Consider the following 13,886-nt stretch of genomic DNA (forward strand, 5'->3'; position numbering starts at 1 on the left):
TCATTAAGCATTTAACTCTTTGTCTTAGCTCGGGTTGTGATATCAGGGTTATGAGACTGAGCCCTGTGTGAGGCTTTGCACTCAGCACAGAGTCTGCTTAAGATTCTCTCCCTCCTCTTCTACCCATCCCCATGCTGGTGCATGTGCATTCTCTCTCGCTCTCTCTCAAATAAATAAAAAGTTTAAAAAACAATCAATACACCTATCCTCAAGACCCCTCTGTATGACATGAAAAGTTATAAAAATACATGTACACTGATAGTCTCACATGTGCACATTTATGCCTAATCTCTACATACACCTGCATCACAGTCACATACATGTGTGTTTCTTTCAAGACTCATGCCACCTCCACACCCAGGAGGAAATCATGCCTCTAGCAGATTAGAGCCACCAAAAAATTTCACCCCTGACACTTCCCAGATCAGCTCTCCCTCAGATCTCCACAGGGACCACTACATACTTGCTCATCTCTCCTCCACCCTCCGATCCCTTCATGCTCAGCAGGTAAACCCACCTGCCTCACAGGGAAAATCAGGGCCACCAGATTTCCAAATCTGTGCCCAGTGCTGCAGCTGGTCCATACGGTTCCTTTGCGCAGGGTTAGAAAAGGGCACTCCCCCCTCAAGACACTTAATTGCCATCTGTTGAAAAATTGTCATGATGTGTAATTTTTATTTGAATAAGGTCTTTTACTGCCATCTGCCACAAATTTGTCATGATTAGTATGTAATTCAATTATGTCTATGTTGTAAACAGTACCCGCCTTATATGTGGCACCTTTAATCAGTATAAAATTTGCACATCCGTACATGGCAATTCTGCCCACAATCACCTCCCTCCATATAGACCCACACCGACACCAACACACAGACCCACCCTATTTCAGCCACTATTTGCCCACAAGGATCACCCCTGCTCAGAAGGTGGCCTCCTCTCCTCTGCTCTGTCTCCAGGAAGTGAGAAAGAAGTCCAGGCCCCTTGTAGACACACTCGCCTAGGGCTGTTCTGAGTACCACCACCACCCATTGCTGAGGGGCATCAGAGCTCTTTGTCCCTCTCACATGGGCACGGGATGTACTCTGGCAGGCAGGTAGGTGGATGTGGGCGAGGAGTGGTAACTGAGGCAGTGAGAGCCTGGAAGGGGAGCCCTCCCCCCCCCAGGAGCAGCTGTGGGCAGAGCATAGAGCTGCCCACCCACCCACTTTGAGCTCACCAGCTTCCCTGCTGCCAGTCTCGCTGCCACCACTCCTCTCTCTCTCCCTCCCCCTTTCTGACCCAGATTCCACATTCCAGAAATAGCTCTGGCAGGTGACTGGCAGGCTGGGTCCGCTCCAGCTAGGGTGGTGGGGAAGCAGCAGCCTGGCTCTATATATGTGCCCCTCCCAGCCAAAGGACCCAGCCAGAAGGGGCCACAGGGATGCCATCACCCCACAGTCAGCCCCACCCTACCTCCTCTCACCCTCTGGGAAAGAAAAGAAGAAAGAACAAAGAAGACTGCCTCCCACTCCCTCCCCTCTCTTCCTTGCCCAGCTCCCATTAGCACTCATTCTCCTCTCCTGCCTCCCTTTCTCCCAGCTTCCCCTGCCCTCCTTCCCACCAGCTTCCCCTGCCCACCTTCTCTGCCTTCCCTTTGTGGCCCCTAACCCTGTTCTCCCCTATATGCCCCCCCACTTCCTCCCCTCCCCGTTTCTATACATCCTCCCTCCCTAGCCTCCCCTTCTGTGTCTCTCCCACGCCCTCTGAACCATAAGGGAGGCTATGGCCTCACCCAGGGGCCCTGGGTGGCACTCCCCCACCCCTGCCCCGCAGCTCCTGCCAGCTGTGCCCTCTGCATCAGCACGTTTCCGTGTGTGTGTTTACACATGCATATACACACACACCAGGTTACACACACTTGGGCGCACTCCCTGTGCCAGTGCTTGAAGCTCTAGGCTAAGTGAGGATAGATTCCCTGCTTGGGATACACCCTTGTTCCTTGCTCAGGAGCCCTGAGATCTAGTTTCCTCTCTCCTGTCTCACTCCGGGTGGGTTCTGCCCCTACCTATGCCTCACATTCTCCATCAGTGTTGTGAAGCTTGAATTTGGAGACCCCCTTCCCTGTCCAAATACCTCCTGTCCAAGTCACCTTCTGAATCCCTTCTTTGTTCTCTGCACTCTCCCTCACAATGTTCCCAGTTTCTCCTCTGATACACTCCCTCCTCCACAAAGGAAGGGAGGCTGACAAAATTCCAATAAGCAGTCAACCGTTTGGTCAGCCTTGTCCCCCCCAAAACCCTCCCCCAGGCCTAGCCTTCCACAATCTCTGATTATTACCCTACAGCTCCTGTCATATCAAACACTTCAGTTACCAGAGTGTCAGGACGGAGAGGAACCTCAAAGACCATCATGTCCAGAGATTGCAAATAGACTTCACTCCTATGTCATTTCTGATCCCTGCAGCCCAGGACTGAGACTTAGTTAAGTAGAGAAGTGGGCCACCATTGACTGGTGATATCAGCATGGTCACAATATTTACACATATCTGATATTCCTGAGTTATCCCAGTTTAACCTTTTGTACATATGCATATACTCTTGTACAGAACTCTTTCAAAGAAACTACAGCCTAGAGAAGGTGAGTGTCAGATCAAGGTCACCCAGTTAGTAGGTCAAGTTGCTGTTTCCCATCTGGGTCTCCCTGACTCCTAAGCCTTGAGTTTCCCATTATCCCATGGGCAGGGGAGCCATCCGGAATCCTGGTAGAGGCGTGACATGGTTACAAGAGTTTTAGGGAAAATTATGTGGCAAGCTGGCCAGGATGGATTGGAGATCCAGGCAAAGCAGTGAGGCCTGAGCAGGGGCCATAAAGTCAGAGAGTAATGAGAGGATCCAGGAGGCCTTCCTGGAGTGAGTGAAGAGGGGTCAGAATTCCCTGTTGCCGTACCTCTGCACAGAAGGCGCTTAGCAGAAGGAAGGCTTCCTCCAAGGGCTCTACCAAACCTTGGTCCAGAACATTCCTGGTTAATCGAGTGCCTACTGTGAGCTCAGTGCACAAATCATTACCCTTCTAAATCCTGTTTTTTTGGCAGATCCATTGAGCCTTCTGGGGGAAATAGTGACTGGGCTTAAAGATTGATGGGCAGGTTATGAAGCCAGGATTGAGTTTCTTGAACTAGAGGCATTTCTTACACCCTTAGGGGTAAAGAGGTCACTCCAAAGGAGGAGAGACAAAGATGCTTAGATGGAACCAGGGAGCTCCCACTAAGTAGTGGTTAAGAACATGAGCCTTGCAATCAGGCTGCTCTTTCACTAGATAGATGTTTATTGATCACCTACAGTGGGCCAGGCCGTGCTCACCAGGGACACAACAGTGATCAAAACAGAACACCCCACCCACCCACCCCCGCTTTCATGGAAAGGACATTCTGTTGGGGTGGGGGAAGCAGACAGAATGATAAACAACACATATAAGCATATGGTTCATTGGAAAATAGCCCAGAGCAAGGGGAAGGGTGTTTGCAGCACAAACAGGATAGGGTAGACCTGGTTGAGAAACATACTTAAGCAAAGCCTTGGAGGAAGCCGTGGAGGTATGCCTCGCAGGGAGGAGTCCTGAGCCGGAGGATGCCTGGCGCCTTGGAGCAGGGTTCCGTGTGGCTGGGCCCGAGCAAGACTGAGCCTGGCTCGTCCTTAGGAGTTTCTCGAATTTTTCTAAGTCAATTTAAAGATGAATGCTACGTGAATAGCACGGGTGGAGCACCGTGACGATGAGTAGGACAGACTAAGTTAATACTTTGAAAGTGCTTAGCACCGTGGCTGGGATCAAAATGGCCCAATAATCCTCATCTTCTTTTGTCATTATTATGCTTTTATACAAAAATCGCTACAATGGTATCAGAAACACTTATTAGGATTCCCTTCGTCATATTACGTTTATTAAAGAGATGCGCAGAGAAGGCAAGGGGCGTGCCTCAATCACCCAGCAAGGCAGGACAGGGACAGTGGGGCCTGCAAGGGAGACCTCCGGTAAGGACAGCCTGGAGAGGGGAGGCCAGGACGAAACGAGTGGGGGGCTCAACAAGAGAAATGGGGACCTGGGGGCGCCGCGAGAATTGAGGCCTAATTTGACCCTGCAGCGTTGAGAAGACCAGCTCAGGTTCCTTGTTGTGGCCCTCAGTTTCCCGCGGTGACAGCGAGGGGTCGCCACGGCGAACTAGTGCGAACCCGCTCCGCTCCGCCCCGCTACGGAGCATGCGTCCCTTTCCAGCTGGAACCGGTTTGGCGGGGCGGCTCGAGGGGCGGAGCCCCGGGGCTCAGGCATGCGCGTGCCGACGTGGGCGCGCGCTCCCTCTCCCGGTCGGTCGGCCTGGGCGTGGGCAGCGGAGCGCGCCGAGCGCCTGCGCACCCGGCCTAGCCGCGCGCGCGCGCCGGGCCACGTGCCGAGCGGGCTGCGCGCGTCCCCGCCCGCCCCGGGAGTCCCGGGAGGCGCGCGCGCGCGGCTGACGCGGGGGGCGGGGCAGGGCGGGGCCGGCGCGGGGCTTTAACACGGAGGCCCCGCCCCTCGGGCGTACAAAACCGGAGCCTCGGGCCGGGCCGCGTGAGGGAGGAGGGTGAGTGCCCGCCGCTGGCCGCAGCTGCCGCCAGCCTCGTCCGTCACTCCGTCCGTCTGTCCGGTCCACGCCGTCGCCGCCGCCTCCTCAGCCCGGACGGCTGGGGCCCGCCCAGCGCCGCCCGGAGCAGCCGCGGCCCCGCGAGGAGACGGGCGCCGCCCCCGCCCGGCCCTGCCCCCGCCCTCCTCCCCGTCTGTCCGTCCGTTCGTCCCCCCGCCCGCTCGCGCTTCCGTCCTTCTGTCCGGCTGCCAGCCTTCGGGCTGGTCTCCCCGCTCCGTCCGCTTTGTCTCTCCCCGGCTCGCTGTCTCTTTGTCTCTGCCCTCGCGGTGCCTCAGCCCCTCCCTCGCTCCCCGATCTCGGGTCCCCCTCCAAGCGCTCCTCTCATCCCTCAGAGCCTCCTTTTCTGGGCGGCCCGGGCCCTCGGGACTCCCCCTCACGGCGCCCCCACGTCTTTGGGGGCCTTGCCTTCAACACCCCGTCACTCCCTCACGTCGCCCCTCTGAGCTTCCGCACAGCCTGTGGGGGGTCCTCCCTTCCATCTGTATCCTCAAATCCCTGTGGTCTTGCCCCTCTCTTAGCCCTCATTTCCTCGGGGTTTTCCCCCGCGGGGCCCCCCATTCGCGCTGGGACCTCGGAGATCCCTTGGGGTCTCTCTCCTCGGGACCCCCTAAAGCTCCCAGCTCCCAGACTTCACCCCTCCCTGCTTTCCCTTGGTTTGTCTCTGTGGCTGTCGCTCCTTGTTCTCTCTCAGGCCTCCGTGCCCCCCCACCCCCGCTTCTGGGGGTCGGGCTCCCCTGCTTTGCTCTCCCTGCCTCAGCCCTCACATCTGCCTCAGTGGTCTCACCACTGAGTGGCTCTTGTGCTGAAGGCCCCCTTTTGAGCCTGCTCCTTTCCCCAGGGCTCTTGGCCCCCTTGCTTTCTCTGCCCCTGCCCCCTGTCTCCCCTGCTCTCTGCTCCCTTGTCTCTCCCTTTCCCCTTTTCTGTCTTTGCCGGTCTCTGGGTCTCTGACCCCCCTCCGGCCCTCATGGCTTTGTGTCTGGAGCTCTTGAAGCAATGTGAGTGGTGGGGTGTCCGGGTCTGGCCGGAGTCCGCCCGCAGGCTGGCCGCGGCGAGGCTCCATGGGGTTGGCGCTGGGGCTAGGGCTGGCGCTGGGGCAGGAGGCTCTGGACCCTCCCAACAAAGGGGCAAGGAGGGAGGGGCCAGGCCTGTCTGGCAGAGGTGGGAGTGGGGGGGCCTTCTTGCTCTGAGGCTTCTGCTTTAGTTGCTTGAGTGTGTGGAGGGTGCCACGGGCTGGATGTCCTGCCCGCTTGGTCCTGCATGGCCTGGCACTTTGTGATCGCTTGTGGGCAGGCCTGGGCTATTTTGGAGCTGGCAGGATGTGATATCACTTGGGCGTTTATTTAGACCCGGCTGGGGGTGGGGGCTGCGTTCTTGCCAACTTGAGTAATGAAATTTTGCAGGGGGGTGCGGCCGCCTAGGCAGCTGGGCTGTAGGGTGTGTGGCCAGAACTTTGCAGGCCAGCAGACTGGGCAGGTGAACAAGGGACTGTGCTGCCTTGGTCTTGCTGAGACTCTCAGTCAGGATGAGGGGAAAGAGGAGTTGTTCTTAATCTGACACACTTGAGTATTTCCTTTGATGGGCTAAGAACTCTGGGCCTTCATTCTGCCAGCCTCAAGCTGTGTGAGAGCCTCAACCTCCATAAGCCTCAGTTTTTCCATTTGTAAAAAGGGGATAATTGTACTAATCTCACCATTTGTCATGAAGATCAAATGAAACGTCTGTAGGCATGCTTTGTGAAGTGTCACTGTGTCTTTAAACTGAGCCCACAGAGGGAAAGCAGCTTGCCCAGGGTACACAGCTAGTTGATGGCAGAGCTAGGACAGGGGTCCAGCCCCAGGACCCCATCCAGAGTTCTTTACCCTTGGCTCCATTACCACCTGATTTTTCAGGAATACACCTGCCTTTCCACCGGGGCAGGGAGCAAGCTGTCCCTTATCTATGCCAATTCCTGGTTTCTCTTTGTTAGTTTGTAAAGATAGGCAGGTGTGCATAGCTGGATGTCTGTGCTGGGAGACAGTTGGATTTTCCATGTTCCATCCCATTGTTGTTTGAGGGTGGACCCTGCATGGCCAGTGGCACTTGGGAAAAAAGTCAGTTTGTGGCTGTGAGCCTCTGCTGCTTTTCCTGCTTCCCTGTAGAGTGGGGAAACAAAGACAAAGACAGCAGCCGGGAGAGGCTCCACACACAGTTGGAGGTCTGCTGTCAAGGAGCCTAGGATGTCCTAGAACTTCGGAGCAGGAGAAGAGATCAACTGTTGTAGCACCCTTGTCTTATGGATGAGGCCCATAGAGCCAGGGACCTACAGAGGGTAAAGCAAGGACTTGGTCCTCTTCCATGGCACTGCCTCTGAGGAGGTAGGTCACTGTCAGGCTAGTGTCACTTGCCCACTGGTGTATAATGACAATTTCCAACATCCATTTTACCTATTACTTTGGGTCCTGTGCTTGACACACTACACGGATGACTTGCAATTGAGGAGAGAGAGGGGCTTGGTACTTGGCCCTTGGCCTGGAACCAGGAGATCGGGATGCTGGTCCCCACATCTTTCCCACTCTCAGGGAGGCCACCTTCTCTGGGTTTCAGCTTCCTTATCTGTAAAATGGGAATAATAATCTTTGTCCTAAAACTGATTCTGAAATCATAGAATCCCTAAAGAAATTCTGTGAGGCAGAACGCCAGGTTCTATTCCTGGCAGTGCTAAGATGCAATGTGGCTTCAGACAAGCATCCCTCTCTCTCTGTATTTTTCTCTCTGAAAAATGAGTGAGTTGGATAGCATGGCCTGTTAGGTGCTTCCAGTTCTGACATTTGAGGATTCTAAGGTAATTCAATGGCTACCTATTTGTACCTACAGCTCATCTTACCTGTTAAAAGTGTGCTTGATCACAGAACAAGGGGGAGAATGTGTGAATGCTACAGGATGTGTCCTGATCATATGCTGTGGGGTTTCGCAGGAGAGAGATCCTGTCTGGGCAGAGGGTTCAGAAAAGCTTCCAGGAGGAGGTAGTGCTTTAGTTGGGCCTGTATACCAGGCATGTTCCTCCCTTTCATGCAAACTGTTACAGAGAGTAGAATTGGTCTCCATCGCTCATTCCCTGTGTAATTTGGGCAAGTTACTTTCTTTGAACTTCAAGTTTCCTCATTGGGACTCAAGATAATCATGTTTACATACAGGATTGTGGTGAAGATTGAGATTATATATTTTAAAAAATACCTATTATACAGTAGGCACTTAATAAATCTGAATTTTCATCTCCCAATAATATCTGGATCACTTTTTTCTTTGTGGGAACAAGACAGAGACCCAGCTTCTCCTCGCCCCGCCCCACCCGCCAACCCCCTGGTGTTGAGGTTCAGGTAACAAGGAAAGCACCTGACTGTTCTAATAAATAATAGGAGTAATCCTCTAATCTCTCACTTGCCATATGAGCCATTGTGTAATCTGTCAGGCGCTTTCCTGACCATTGTTGCTCATGGTCCTGGGAGGAAGCACTGGCATTCTCTCTGCTTCACAGGTGGATGAAGAATAGGGGGCCCAGAGAGGCACAGGGACCAGTTCAGAGTCCCGCAGCATGGCAGCATCGGGGTGGGCTTGAGCCCAGACCTCTGGACTTTTCTTCGCCAATAGCTGTGCTCTAAATTTATTGTTTCTGCCTGGTAGCCTGCCCCTCAGGCCTCCTCCTTCTCTGGGTCTGGCATCTCTTCTGCAGGGAGAGTTTGCTTGACATTGCCTCTGAGCTCATCTCAGACTTCAACAGGACTAGCTGGAGGCTGGGCAGAGACTGAGTCACATCTTCCCTGGCTTTCTCATCCTGAGCAGCAACCAGACACACCCAGAGGGCCAGAGACCTGCTTGTCGGAGGCAACAGCATGGCAGGCCCCTCTCCCAAAAGCTCAGATTGGCTCAGAAGTGTCTCTTCCTGGACTTTTAGGGAAAGGCTGCAGTGGTGGCTCCCTGGGGATTTGGGAGCATGAGCTACCCTGAACAGCTGTTGCCTGCCCCTTCCCACTCTAAGCCATAATTTGTGCTGTACCCTCCCCCTTTGTACCCTCTCTTCCCTTTGAGACCCACATTGTCAAATGCTGCCACCTCCTCCAGGAAGTCTCTGATTGCTGCTCTAGAGTCAAACAGACTTATGAATTCTGTCCCAGGCCCACACTTGATGAAAAGTGGTCACTGCACTTCAGTTTCCTAATGTATATAAGATGTAGGTTCCTTATCTTTATAAAGTTTAAGTTCCTAGGCTCCATCCCAGAGAGTCTCCTTTGGCAGGTCTGGGGCAGGAATCAACTTTACAAGTTCAGCCCTCTGGAGGAGTCCAAAACCAAGAACCTGGGGGGTGCACTCTGGGAAAAGCTGAACTGAGAGTTTCCTGGGATTGTTTCCCAGCTTGGCTTGTCCCCACTGCATGATCTTGGATTGATCAACTTTCTGCAACTCAATTTTATTCTGACCTATTGGGATGGAAATCCCTTCCTCACAGGTTGCCATGAGGATGAGAACTCATGTAGTGAAGGCCCCTTGAGAAATGGGAACCTTTATGCTACACTGCCATTTACCAGGTGTCAGGGTTTGTGCTAAGTGGTTTATGGCATTATCTCACTGTATTATTGCAGCAACCCCGTGACGCAGATACCAATACTTTCCTCATTTCACACATGAGGAATCTGGCTCCTCCTCATCTTTGTTTTGGGCAGGATTGGTTGTTTCCAGAAGCAAGTTACCCTTTCCTTGCTTAGCCCTGGCAATAGACACTGTCAGACCTGGCCAGGGTAGAGCTGTGGAATTGAACACCTGGGCAGGAATGCAATCCAGTTGTCAACAGGAATTTAATGAGGTTGATGAGGTATGCAGTCTGAGTGCCTCTCAGATTGCCGGGTTTCCCTCAACCTGTGTTGAGTCCTAGTTCCTCACCCACCCACTCGTCAAGACTACCTTAAAAGCAAATAATATTCGTATTCTACAGCTAAAAGATGATTGTTTCCTGTTTCACAGTGAGGAAGCAGGCCCAGGTAAGGGGAAGGACAAGTACGTGCCTAGGATCCCAAAGACCATGCCACAGCCGGGCAAGAATCATAGCCCTGCTTGCCTACTGGGTCTCCATTTCTCTGTATCACTGGCCTGGGACACCCAGCGGAGAGTAGGAAGAGCAAAGTGTGATTTGGTCAGTGAAGTTTCATCATGGGACAGGAGAAGTGGTCCCAAGTGTTTGGAGCTAGACTTGGCTCAGCCTGGAGCCAGTTGGGCTTGGAAAGCACTTTCTGAGGCCTGCCCCCCAGCTGTGGGCCAAGCTCTGAGAGGATGGGAAAGAACAGATGAGGCCTCTGCCCCTGGGAACTTATGGTCTAACAAGGGAGACAAGGCCTACAATTATGAGAGACTGTGTGACAGTCTGTAATTAAGCGTCTGCTGAGGAAAAGCATTGTTTGAGAAGGAAGAAGTGAGTGTGTGCCAGAGGAAACAAGAGCCCTCTTGAAGGGGGCTGGATTTGCAGAGACAGAGGGTGAGGCTGACATTCTAGGGAATGGTTTGTGCAAAGGCAGAGATGCGGAGGCTGGAAGGTAAGCATGTATTTAGGGAAACAGTGAGTAGATTAGTTTTGCTGATGCATCAGTGCTCTGGATGGAAAATCTGGGAGGGGCCAGGAAGTTGTGGGCAACATTGAATTCATATCAGCTGAGAAGCAGAGGCTTTGGGGGGCTATGGAAGGTTTTAGAATGGGTGACACACAAAAAAAAAAAAAAAAGAATGGGTGACACAACTGGAGGATATTTTTTTTCTAAGAAGGTGTATCAGGCTGGGTGAATTGGAATGAATGAAAATGGACAGGAGAAGCTTCACAAGCATTCAGATGAAAGAAGAGGGTGGGGTTTGGGTGGAGCCCATGGGGTGGGAAAGGACAGTTGGGGTAGCAGAGGGTGTTGTGCTCCTTCAGGAGAGCCCATTCAGGGGCTTGATGGGCCAGAGGGAAAGATGTCGAATGTTACTACTTTGGAGGAAGAAATACAGTCTAAGAAAATTGCTTGCACACCTGCTCTGTGCCAGGGCCTCCACGGATGCTGTCAGAAATCCTTACACCAAGCAAGAGGCAAATGGACTTACTATCCCCCTTTTACAGATAAGAAAAATGTGGCTTAGACCCAGGGCTGACTGCAAATCCTGACTCTTCCCACAGTTCAGCTCTGCTTCTTGGAAACTCTCTCACTATTAGGATCCTAGGAATCTGAGCCTTCTTGCCCCTTGAATTGGGGGCACACAGATACATCCCTTAAAGCCTACACGCCCTTACTTTCCAAAGATCTGGAAAGTCAGGACCGGGTGCCAGTTTAGAATTCTTCAAGGTAGGAGAGTCAAGGAAGTGAGGGGCTTTCACATCATCAGTTTTATTCACCAGGCTATGAGCAGTATTCAGAGTCATTGTGTCTAGTCCAAGTGGGCACACCCATGACTGGGTCCATTGGGATTCTCAGCTAGCTGCCACCAGAGAGGGTGTTCCCTCACCCATCCAGAGGAATCAGCCACCCACAAAGGTAGGAAGGGACTTGTCCCAAGATGCTTTTGGCACTGGAGAGCCAGGTGATGGAGCCCAGTTTCCCTTTCCCAGGTGGTAGCCAGGGATATCTACTGGGCAGAGAGAAGGGAAAGGGAACTGGTGCTTACTGAGAGGCTTCTATGGGAGGCAGCAAGGGCTGGTCCCAGGGTACATCTCAGAAATTGGTGGCTTAAAAAAAAAAAAAGGACAGAAATTGATGGCTTGGCAAATCATTCTCCTTTATATGTCCCCTTGGGCTGGGCCTTGGGTCATGAAGCAGAGCAGCCGCGTGGTAGGCACAGCCTCTGAGCTCTGTTCAACCATCCCTCTCCTTACATCCAGTAAACACCCCCAGGATCCATATGCCAGTCTACTTCGGCAGATGTTCTCTGACCCCAGTGTATGCAAGATATGATTGTAACTGCACCCATCTTTTTCATACCAAAATCTAGACAAAGGTTTTAATGAGGGATTTTTGTGCTCTTTTCGAACAGACAGCCTGAGAAAATACCATTCAGACATTGTAACAGTGGACTAGAGTGGCCTGTTAAGTGTAGTAAGGCCATTTGCCCCATGCTTTCACATAAATTTGACCATTCGGACGTATATTCATTTTTAAAATTTTTTAAAGATTTTATGTATTTATTCATGAGAGACACAGAGAGAGAGGCAGAGACATAGGCAGAGGGAGAAGCAGGCTCCCTATGGGGAGCCTGATGTGGGACTCAATCCTGGGACCCAGGGATCACAACCTAAGCCAAAGGCAGACGCTGAATCACCAAGCCACCCAGGGGCCCCCATATATTCATTTTTTTTTAATATTGTTTTCAACACATTGGTTCTGAATCCTCAGTATTTGCTTAGCCTGTTTTTGATTTGCAAAGCACTTTCATCCTCCTTATCTTATTAGATCTTATACAACTCTGGGAAGTCATTACTATGCTTGTCATCCTGATTTTCTTTTTTTTTTAATTGGAGTTCAATTTGCCAACATAGAGCATAACACCCAATGCTCATCCCGCCAAGTGCCCCTCTCAGTGCCCATCACCCAGTCACCCTGACCCCCCACCCACTTCCCCTTCCACTACCCTTTGGTTCATTTCCCAGAGTTAGATGTCTCTCGTGTTTTGTCTCCCTCACTGATATTTTCACTCATTTTATCTCCTTTCCCTTTATTCCCTTTCACTAATTTTTATATTCCCCAAATGAATGAGACCATATAATGTTTGTCCTTTTCCGATTGACTTATTTCACTCAGCATAATACCCTCCAGGTCCCTCCACGTCGAAGCAAATAGTAGGTATTTGTCATTTCTAATGGCTGAGTAATATTCCATTGTATACATATACCACATCTTCTTTCCATTCATCTTTCGATGGACACCGAGGCTCCTTCCACAGTTTGACTATTATGGACATCATCCTCATTTTCCAGAAAGTGACTTGAGCAAGGTCACTCTGGAATTCACTGGCTGAGCTACTTGTTTATTCAACAAATACTGAAGTGCCTGCTGAGTGCCAGGCAATGAGCTGGCCCTGGCACTACAGTTCAAGCAGAGCAGTCTTAGAGACTTACCTCCCAAAGTTCACAGTATCATTAAGGTATAGCCAGGATCTACCGCAGCACCCCTGACTTGCACACTGGGCTCTTTCCGCTGCAGAGCCCTGTAGTTTGGGCCTGTGGCTTAGATCTAGACTGTTGTAACTTGTGAGCCCTCAGCTTAGAGCATCATGGTAAAGCAAGTCCAGGCAACAAGTCTCTGCAAACTGAACTTCAAAAGTGACAAAAGAGGTCTTCAGTAATGATTTAATCATTATCAAGGTGAAGTAAAGGCATCTCAAGAAAAGGCCCTCTGCTCCTTCAGTAGTGTGTTGGGGAGGGAGGCGGGAGGGAAGTCACCTGAGGGCTGCTATACTTAAGATCCTGGCCTGAATTTTCTCTAGCCTCCAAATATTTGTTTACACTCTGCCCAGGTGTGGAGCCCTGTGGCCATGTGCTGAGCTGGGGACCCTCTCTTTCCTCCAGTACTAAATGAGATGACATAAAGACAGATCCTCAGATTTCTGGCCTACCCCCTCTTAGGTCCCATGAGTGGGAACCAAGTGTAAAAGAGGTAGGTACTTGCCAGGATCTCATATTGAGAGAAACAATCCTTCCTCTTTCCGTGTCTTACCAGCCTGGCAAAATTTCCCCACTGCTCCCTGTAGGAACTCTTAACTGAACCTGTTCCACATTCAAAGCCCTCTTCAAATCCTGCCTATGCCTTAAGGCCAAGTTTTTCCCAAGTCGTCTCTGACGTTTTCTCCCCTGCCCAGAGCCCTGGAGTGTCCAGGCTGCCTCCATCTACTCTCAGAGGCTGGCCACCTGTTCTACAAGGGTAGACCAGCAGCTTTTGAGGAAACTTCAAACTCCAGATGCCTGGGCCCTGCCCCAGGGACTTTGATCCCTGAGACATAGAGAATGCTTTCTCCGAGAGCATTTTGCTGGAGTTATTTTTATGTGTAGAAATTACATTTCTATTGAAGCAATACATGTATGTGGTTAAACATTTCAAACTTTGTAGAAAAAATGCCCAGTGAAAAATTTAACTCTCCCACCCTCCACTCCTAGATAATCACTATGAACAGTCTTGATGTTTCCTTCCAGAAATACTCTTCATATGTAGGCAGCTATGTCAATAACATCACCTTTTTTTTTTTAATA

General features: G+C 51.6%; 1 protein-coding gene across 4 annotated transcripts in view; it reads left to right on the forward strand.

The window, feature by feature from the left end:
* DLGAP4 (DLG associated protein 4) overlaps positions 1 to 13,886 on the forward strand; it is a 139,718-nt gene that overhangs the window by 68,870 nt on the left and 56,962 nt on the right. Inside the window, exon 1 of one of the 4 annotated variants that reach the window (XM_038572197.1) lies at positions 4,797 to 5,646. The exons of the other annotated variants lie outside the window; for them this stretch is intronic. Within the exon in view, the coding sequence (XP_038428125.1) occupies positions 5,616 to 5,646 (31 nt within the window). The 5' untranslated portion in view covers positions 4,797 to 5,615. Of the gene's footprint in view, positions 1 to 4,796; positions 5,647 to 13,886 lie in introns of those variants that run through there. 4 annotated transcript variants of the gene reach the window in all.

This window comes from Canis lupus, chromosome 24, assembly GCF_011100685.1.
Source record: "Canis lupus familiaris isolate Mischka breed German Shepherd chromosome 24, alternate assembly UU_Cfam_GSD_1.0, whole genome shotgun sequence".
In the NCBI taxonomy this organism is placed as follows: domain Eukaryota; kingdom Metazoa; phylum Chordata; class Mammalia; order Carnivora; family Canidae; genus Canis; species Canis lupus.